The 9992-nt window shown below is 44.2% G+C and overlaps 1 protein-coding gene across 1 annotated transcript; it reads left to right on the forward strand.

Moving 5' to 3' along the window:
* Window positions 1-7003: 7003 nt before the first annotated feature.
* On the forward strand, window positions 7004-7849 carry LOC131041010 (uncharacterized). Its single transcript, XM_057973988.1, has one exon. It carries the CDS (start codon window positions 7004-7006, stop codon window positions 7847-7849), a length of 846 nt encoding a protein of 281 aa, XP_057829971.1.
* The last annotated feature ends 2143 nt before the right edge of the window (window positions 7850-9992 follow it).

Here is a 9992-nt window from a genome sequence, read left to right on the forward strand (position 1 = left end):
AGAGGTCTTATTACAAATGAAGGGCCAGAATTGATTTGAAATCAATGGTGAAAATCAAGACAACAAAACCCTAATTAGGGTTAGTTACAATTACTAACCCACCCACTAACTTTATTACATAGTGACCAATGAAAAATAAAGCACCCTCCTTGGCATCAAATGTGACGAGTGGGAGCAAATAGGAAAATTCCATGCTGGTCATAACAACTCATCTTCTAGAATTATGTGCCCCTTATATCTTTCCTTGCTTGCAAATTCAATGAACTTGGACATGACAAGTTTGAGCTCATCTATTGATACACTTGGCATAACGTCGACCTTAAATTCAATGATTGCTAAGCCCTCATTACACATGGCAAAATTGTTTCCCATTCTATCCTTTGCTTTTGAATTCCATTCATGAAACTTAGGAATGAAGCAACATGTTCCAAATGACTTCCCAAAATAAAGTTGTATCTTTGAAGAAGACACTTTTCATTTTGTCTTTCAAGTCATTTACATTCATATCTTCATTATTGTTCGCCTCTTGCCCAAGTATGTCATGTCCCCTCTTTAGCTCTGTCTAGCAGAGACATGCGAGTCAGCTTATTATGGTGTCTTGTAGGCTGACAATGATGGATAGAGACTCAGTGTGGTTATACAGTGTTTGGTACTTGATGTTCTAGCAGTAGTTGATCAGTTTGGAGCAGTTCCTTATTTTTAGGAGGCAGTTCATACGTTTATGGAGGATATCCCTACTATTTAGGAGGTTATGACCATACCCAGGGTTGGGCCTCCTTGAGATTATTCCTTGGGTTAAGTTTCAGAGGATTTGGGTTTGTTTCCTAGTTTCTAGGAGCATCCCTAGATTTTAGGGATGGGATTGCCAGTGGATCCTTGATTTCCGACTTCAGTCACAGATAGGTGGCAGGTTGACTTTCTAGTTTGTGGTGTCATTTGAGCATTTTGCAGCTATTTGGGTTATATTTTTAATATTTTCTAAGTTAGCGTTTATTATTTAAATAAGGCTATGTTTATAGCCATTTTGGAGTAATAAGGGGTTTTTGGCCTCATCTGGATGCGTATCCCTTGGTGTAATAGCTCGTTTGAAAGGTCTTGGACTTTTCTAAATATTTCTCTCTTGACTCAGATCCTTTCGGTGAATGGATTTCTTTAGAAAAAAGGTCGTTTTCTATGCACTTGGCAACTTAAAACGAGAAATATAACATTTTAACCCTAAACCCCACATTGAGTCACTTTTAGGGTTCGAGCTAAGTGTGAAGGTGTTATAAGGAAGTTGAGACCTAATTCTTGGGTATCTTCTACACATTTTACATCTTGGATTTGAGATTTAGGCTCTGGAAGAGCTTTTCAGCATCTAGGACGCCAACCCCAATGCCTCGCCTGTTTGGGACGTAGCCCCCAATACAGTGGTTTGGATTTGCTTGCAGTTATACGGCACACTTTCTGGAGGTTTCAATGATTCTGACAGAGTTCAGCGTGGGGTTTTGGGGGTTTCTATCCAGTTGGGTGTAATTGGCAGACGTACGGTTGTACCTGGCAGCCATTTCCCTTCTCACGTGCAGCACTTGGAGGGCTGAAATCTTGCCACAGGTTTATTCCTGGTTATATTACTCTTTCAGCATCCAGGTTGGGTTCATTCCTGATTGTAATCTTCCTGAAATTATTGGAAATCTTCATCTGGTCAAATATTTGATTTTATATTCCGAAATCTGCCTTGAATTGAATTTGTTTTGGGTATATATGAACTTCATTTTCAGTACTCTGTTCATGTACTTGTACTTCATTTATTACTTGTTGAAAAATCATGAAAACACCAAAAAGAAACTAACCCTTCTGCAACTTCTGTTTATTTCTGAAAGAGAATATTAATAAACGGGAAAAAATCAATTTAAAATAATAAAAATTACAGCAGATCAGCATAAGAGATCCATTAGGGATCTTTCAGTGGTATCAGAGCTATCATCCTGCCAGCCTGTAGGGTTTGTGTGGAATTTTCACACTAGGGTTACATTTTATTCTATGCATCCGGGTAGAGAGGAGATACACAGGTATTATACACGCAGGGTAGCTCAACAGGAGCGTGAGAGTGGAATTGAACAGGTACCCAGTATGGTTGATGAACAAGGGGGTGCTAGACAAAACCGGATTGAGGATGAAGAACGGGAGATGATGAGAACTCTCATCACTACACAACCCACGATAGTCCAGACACTTGACAGATTACAGGAAACCTTGGCACGAATGGAGTTGGATAGACATAGGGGCAGACATGGGCGGAGCGGATTAGTTTGAGTGGCAGGCTGCATAGCCATCAGTCCCATTCATCAGGTGGGAGCTCCCTTCATTCCTCTAGGCGGGAACGCCATTGTATACCTGCTACGGATAGACCTTTGCTTCCTCAGTTTGTACCAGGTGAACGACCAGCACAGGTAGTTCCACCAGAGGTTGGGTTCCAGGAGTCAGTTTTGGCAGCCACAGCTGAGTGGAGAGCCCTACCCCCAGAGGTTAGGGATGTTTTCCCTCTTCCCCAGTATTGTGCATAGCGTAGAGATACAGCTATGTTTAGAGGAGATCGTGGTTATAGACCACCACAGCAGCAGAACTATGACCTCAATAGAGCTACTGGGAAGATCACATTGGCTACATATAATGGCTTTGGTGATATGAGTGCATGAGCTTGGGTGCACAAGCTGGACATATATCTATCCTTGAGGCCCATGCCTGAGCGTGAGGCTATTCAGTTTGCTCTGTTGCATTTAGACGGGATTGCCTATGATTGGTGGCACCATGGATTGGTCCCCCAGGATCATGCCTTGGTACGTTCCTATGCCGAGTTCACTGAACGACTCATTACACGGTTTGACCGTAAGGATACAGAGCTCTACTATAGAGAGTTGGCACATCTTAGACAGACTGGGCATGCAGAAGCTTTTATTAATGAGTTCCAGCCTATTGCGGTTATGGTACCTGATATGCCCCAGAGGCGGAGTGTGATGTTATTTATTGAGGGATTGCAGGATAGACTTAAGGGATTGGTACGTGCTTTCCAGCCGACCACTCTTAAGGAGGCCATTGATGTGACATTGAGACTGGATACCGTTCCCACTTCTTATCAGGCAGATAGGAAGCCATTCAGGGACTCTCAGCTTGCATAGAAGGCCAATACTTCACAGAATAAAGGAGGGTCATCATCTAGACCCCCTTGGATGAATCAGGAGACGAGGAACGAATTGAGAAGGAAAAAGTTATGCTTGTCCTGCATGGAACCTTGGGAACCAAGACATCGTTGTAGGGGTAAAGGAAAGTTTCATTTGATTGAGGTGACATCTGAGCTAAGGGATGAGGAGGTACCTGACACTGACACTGAGGATAGCATGGAGGATGTTGAGCAAGTGCAGACACAGTTGGAGTTAGATACCCCTGAGCCTTTGGGGACAGCCAAAATAACTATGGCTACCCTCTCTAGTTATCCTAAATTTCATGCCTTTCAGTTGAAAGGTACACTGAAGGGCAAGTGGGTCATGAGCTTGGTAGACACAGGTGCCACGCATAACTTTATTGATCAGAAGTGACTAGGATGCCACCTCAATTTGCACTTGTATACTTGATACTCTATCATGAATGAATGTTGATACTTTGGGCAATATCTCTTGATACTCAACATCTCAAGCTTCAGCAGTGATGATGATGAATGCTAGAGTGCTCCTTGTCTTGAGGTGATTGATTTCCCTTTGTCCTTTATGTTAGGAATGTCTTGGAGCTACCTTGATCTTCATTTGAACACCTTGGTGTTGTAAGCTCCTCATGTTGGAGACCATTAACTTTGTGGAGTAACCCCTTGTATTGCATCCCATCTTGATGTAATCTTGAATGTGCATCCTCATTCCTCGCTATGATTCCCCAATCAAACCTGAAAAAGAAAACATATTGAATCATATTGATGAAATAATAAAATGGACTTAATCCAACACACCCTTATCATATCAAAACCTTATCAATTAAGTGTGAAAGCCTCTTTTCAAATCTGGAAGTGCATTTTGTTGCCTAGAAGCATATGATTCTCAGTCTGATTTTATGTTTTTCACAGGTCTGGTCAATGTGAATTCTCACTGAATTCTGCTCTAATCTGCCTTCAAAATGGATAAAAGATGCATTGAACTTAATCTTAAAACCTTCGCTTAGTCAAAATCGCTCTCTTTAAGAGTATTTTGATCAAATGCAATGATCAAAATGGTTGCCAGGTCGCTGCCTTATGCTGTGCAAATCAGAATTCTTTCTGAAAATCTCCACTTTGAAATGAAATTCACCTGTTCGTGAAGTGTAGATCAGATTTTATCAACTTAATTGCTTTAAATGATGGATAAATGCATTTGAAATACCCTCCTTATATAGACGCTTCATGAAAGGATGTGTCTTTTGTCCTATATAGGCCAACTTGCATCTTATAAATAAAATGTTTTATTGTTTCTATTCTGCTGAGCGCTTTTCCTTATGACAGTCGTGTTTTATTATTTTAAAAGTTTTGAATTTTCAAAGCCTTTGCTTGAATACGATGTTCTTGGGTTCACGTCGGCCTTCTTTCCTTGTTAGCTGGAGCTGAGATTTTTCTTTATTGCCTTCATCGTGGTCTTTGAAGGTCAAAGTGGGGTTGGTCCTATTTTTTAAATAAAACAGTACATTATTAATGTGTGGGCCCTTCCTTTATCCTAGGTGGCACTAATGTTGTTTTCAAGCCCATTGAGTGCTTAGTAGGGGAGGTAAGATGTGCCGCAGTAGGAGAAGAGAGAGGGATGTTGGTGGGTGTGAAGGGAGACATATGCCGCGGTGGAGAGCGTGTAAGGGATGTGGAGTGGAGGAAGGTGCCTTGATGAAAAGCGAGTAAGGAAAGTTAGTGGGAGAAAGGTGCCGCGGGGAAGATAGGGGTGCGGGATGTGGATAAATAAAATGCCACAAGGGAGAAGGATGTAAAGGATGTGGAGTAAGCATATGCCGCAGTGAGAAGAAGGTAAGGGATATAATAAGAAGGATGTGTGGTGGTGGAGATAGGGGTGAGGGATGGGAGGTAAGGATGTGCCAGGGGAAAGGGGGTGCTAAAGGATGTGGTGAAAGGAAGGTGGCTCGGGAGACAAAAGGTAAGGAAGGTTGGTGGAGAAAGATGTTGGGGTGAGAGAGAGGTAAGAAAAGTGAGATGGGGTATAAGGGGATAAAGGGAGGTAAATGGAGGATGGGATGAAATAAGGCTGGGTGCCAGTGGATAAAGGGAGACATAAGGATGGGTAGTACAAGGGTAGGATGGGATGGGATAGTGATAGGCTAAGGGAAGAAAGAGGGTCTAAGGAATATAAGGTGTGGTTTAGAATATAGGAAATGGAAGTTGGGGAGTATAAGATAGGATGATGTGGGAGGTAGAAGGGTAGTAGAGGATGGTGATGGGGTATAAAGGGATAGTGAATGAGGTTTCAGATATGTTGGGGAGTGAAGCATGTGAGGAATGAAAGGGTAGGTTAGGATAGGATGGAAGTTTGGAAGTATAAGGTATTGAAGTATGGGAGGTAAATAGGGTGTGAAGGATGGGATGGAGGTTAGGTAGGTCAAGGAAGGTGGGTTAGGATAGGATTGGGGTAGTGGAAGGTAAGCTTAGAGGATTAAAGGGATATTAAGTGAAAGTATGGAAGGAAGGGTAGATGGAGAATGTAGGATGGAAGAAATATGGAGGGTGGAAGGAGATGAAGGAAGATGAAGGGAATATGTATGATGTCCCTGTTGGCGGTAATATTGTACGTACGGGAATAAACAGTAATTAATTAGGAAGTGCTTTGTTAGTAATGTATCGAGGGTTGGTAGTTATGGGTGCGACGGTTGTCCCTTGCACCCCCTTGATACCTTTAGATACATGTAATGTAACTTGTCAGCATCACGATTATGAATGGAAATGGTATCTTTTATGTTGGCTTAATAATATTATCTTGTATCTATGGCATTATTGTTTCTCGTTAAGTATTCTGTGTGTATGTCTTAAACTGTTCACCGAGAGGGTAAACATCTGGCGTCGTTGCCAAATTAAACTTGGAATGACGGGAACATAGTACATGGCACGACGATAATGGGGCAACCAATGAGCGAGGGGACAAGTAGCAATCCCGAGGAAGAGCCGACGGAGTTGTTCGAAGGAGAGGGAGCACTTACAAGGGATTTCACTTGCATCCTACAGGCATCCATTGAAACTTACGTACGGAGGGAGGCCACGGCTGAGGACGTCCTTGAGAGCGCAGTGTGGAGTGCCCTAGCTTGTTGGCACAGGTGTTCCTTGCTCTCCAAACTCGCCAAGAAGAAACCTATCGCAAGACCCATCAGCAACAATTTGAGGAAAGGAGTCGACGAGAGGAAGAGGAACGTGATGAAAGCGTCGACGAACCTTTAACCCCACGACAAGAAGGAATTGATGCCCATGACGTTGAACAAGGATAGAAACCGTGTGCCGAAGGGACGGGAAGAAGATGTGCACGAGGCAGCCGCAAGGACGTTGAGGTGAGAACAAGAAGCAGAATGTCGGCGACGACTGAAGAAACTTGTTGAAGAAAGCGCAACTTGAAATGATGGCTCGGGTGCTGAGGGCCAAGTTTTCATACTAATGAAAACCATTAGAAAGCGGTTGGGGGACCTTTCACTGACATTGGAAGAGATTGGTGATGGGAGTACGGTAGAGCCGTACACGCCATACAAAAGTGTCGAGACTAGGAGGGAAGAGGAGACAAAGACCGAGAATAGAGAGGTCGGGGATACCAGTGCGATCGAAGGTGTTGGGAGGACACAAGGTCACGGTAGTAGAATCAATCTGTTCGGCTCAGGCTCATCATACCCTAGTAGTCAGAGCAACTTGGTGTAACCCAATGTACCAAATATCGACGGTGTACCTTCTGGAGGACCAGTGTCGAGAGGAGTTCTTGGAGGGTCGAGTTTGAGTACGGGAGGGCAGACTGGGTCGCCGCCAAGGAGTGTGATGGCGAATTGGCAAAAATTGTTTAAGTTCAATGGAGACGGGAAAGAAGACCCGGTACTTCATTACCGTACGTGTGAAACAATTTGGTCGTCCAATGGCATGACCGACAAGATGGAATGGGTGGTGCAGTTCCCCGCCAACCTACGAGGAGTGGCCATTGACTGGTACTCCGATGCTAATAAAACGAAGCTGGCAACTTGGGATGAATTGCATAAAGCCTTTGTAACAGAGTTTGGACTTCTTAGGGATGACAATGAAATCGTTGCGGAAATCCTGAGTACCAAGCAACGAAAAAATGAGACCGTCCGAGCGTATAGTCGACACCTGAAGGAATTGTTGGGAAAAATGGACAACAAGCCCGGTGATAGATTAAAGAAAAGGTGGTTTGTGGACGGTTTGAAATTGTCCCTCAGGAGGAAAATGAAAATTGTACCACCCACCTCCTACGAAAATGCCTATAATCGGGCAATGGACCTGGAGAGTGAAGGCAAGACATGCAAGAAGAAGAAAGACAAATCCTTTGGGGAGGAGGAGGACTCGGAGGGAAGTAGCAGTGATGAGGGGTCGAGCAAGAAGGTGCAAGCCCTCCAGAAGGACATGTATCGCATGATGAAGGAATTCAAAAGTATGAAGGGAAGCACCAGTAAAAATGAGGAAGTGTGGTACGTCGAGTGTAAGGAGGAAGGTCATACAAAAGGTACATTTCCTAAAAAGGCCTTCTGTGACATTTGCCAAGTGTTGGGTCACTCCACCAAAGAATGTCCCTACAACATGAAGACACGAGGGAATCAGGTGCTTTTCACCCAGGAGCAGTCGTCACCCTCTGCTACAGCGGGCACATCCTAGCCTCAAGCCAACAGCACAACATCATCTGGCGGTTACAGAGGTAACCGCAGGGGAGGGAAAGGCAACAATAATAATAACAATAACCGGAGCCGGATGCAATATGATGCGAAAGGATGGCCGATGATTCAGTGTCGGGCCTGCAACCAGTGGGGGTATTTGTGCGGGATTGCTAGAAAGAGGAAACACCCCAGAACTTGTGCAGATGGTGTGGTCCTAGAGACCATGACGACATAAATTGCCCCAAGCCAGGGGTTAATCTTCTCAATATTGAGAAAACTGGCAATGATAAAGAAGTGTTGGCAATCACTCGTGCTCAAGCCAAGAAGGCCACTTATACCGACCCTCGTACGGAGGAGGAGAGATTACGGGAGGCAAAGGTCGACATTGAGCAGGAGATGACGACAGAATGATGGAAAAATACAGGGGTGGTGAGTACCGCATCCCATATTGAAGCAGAAAAGAACATTATTGGGCAAGTCTTGCAGATGGAGGTGCTGGTAAGGGTGAAGGACCTTCTGGACACAATGCCACAGTTGAGGACGACCATTCTCAATACCATACAAAGCACTGCACACCTTCAGGTGTGACCTAGAAGGAAGTCCTAGTTAGCCCTTAGGTTGATCCAATGTTGTTGGCCTTAAATAGTGCTCCGCATCCTGCGGTAGTGGAAATGGGAATCCTCGGGACTATCCTCAACAACACAATCGTGGACGGAGGATCTGGGGTGAATGTGCTTCTGGAGGATACATGGAAGAAGCTCGGGAAGCCAATACTATGGCCACCCACATTCAATTTGGTGGGAGCAAACCAGCACAGTATCAAGCCACTCGGCACCTTGGTGGCCCAACCTGTGACCATTGGCACACAACCCTTCTTACTGGATTTTGTGGTAATCCAACTTAAAAAGAAGGGCTATGACGCCATCTTAGGAAGAGGGTGGTTGGTCACAGCAAAAGTGAACCAGAATTGGAAGAAGAACACCCTTTCCATGGAGAAAGGGGGGCGGAAGTACGTTATTGATCTGAGGACCCAGGCCATCAGCGAGGAACTTGCATCATCCAACTCTGACTCAGAAGACTCAAATAGATGGGAGTGGGATTCCTACAAAGGTAGGGACGAGATGGAACCAAATAATGAAGGAGTGCTTGAACTCAAGGGCTGCTCAGAAGACGACATCTACTCATTGAATGGACTCTTCCATTGGCAGATGGAGGATTATGAGTTGTTCCAATGCAACATGCTCGAGATAGAGGAGTTGGAGTAGAAATTTGTGTTTCCACTTAGAGTATGGAGAATACAAAGAAGGGGAGGCCCAAGTGGATGAAGCTCCAACACATCAGTTTGAGAAGGACAAACCTATCAAGTATAAGGAGTCCAAGTTAAAGGTGACCAATCTGGGAACAGAGGAAGCCCCTAAAAACATATTGGTCGGGGACAATTGGGATCCTGTGTTGAATGCAGCAACTTTGAAAATCTTTTTGGAGTATAAGGATGTTTTCACCTAGACATATAAAGATATAAAAAGAGTGTCCCGTGAGATGTGTGTACATCGCATTCAACTGGTCCTTAGAGCCCAGCCGATGCGAAAGAGGTCGTACCGGATGAACAAAAACTATGCCGCAAGAGTGAATGAGGAAATAGAAAAAATGCTAGATATTGGCATCATTTTTCGGGTCGAGACCAGTGAATGGGTGTCAACAATTGTTATTTCCTTAAAGAAAGAGGCTAATCAAATCCGGATTTGCGTCAACTTTCGGTGCCTGAATGCTGTCACCATAAAGGATGCTTTTCCTATTCCTTTCACGGATAGCATATTGGAAGAGGTAGTCGGCCATGAAATGTATTCCTTCATTGACGGGTTTTCAGGATACAATCAGATATCTATTTCCAAGAAGGATAAGCTCAAGACCACCTTCGTGGTGGAGGACGGTGTGTACGCATATAACCGGATGCCATTTGGTCTATATGCAACGCACCTGCAACTTTTCGGAGTATAATCCTGCACATCTTTGATAAGATGTCTGTAGGAAACTTTAAGGCTTTCCTTGATGATTGGTCGATTTATAGCGGGCAGGACACACATCGGGTAGCCCTAAGGGAATGCATCAAGAGATGTCGGAGGGCAAGGTTGGCACTCAACCCT

Source organism: Cryptomeria japonica, chromosome 3, assembly GCF_030272615.1.
Source record: "Cryptomeria japonica chromosome 3, Sugi_1.0, whole genome shotgun sequence".
In the NCBI taxonomy this organism is placed as follows: Eukaryota; Viridiplantae; Streptophyta; class Pinopsida; order Cupressales; family Cupressaceae; genus Cryptomeria; species Cryptomeria japonica.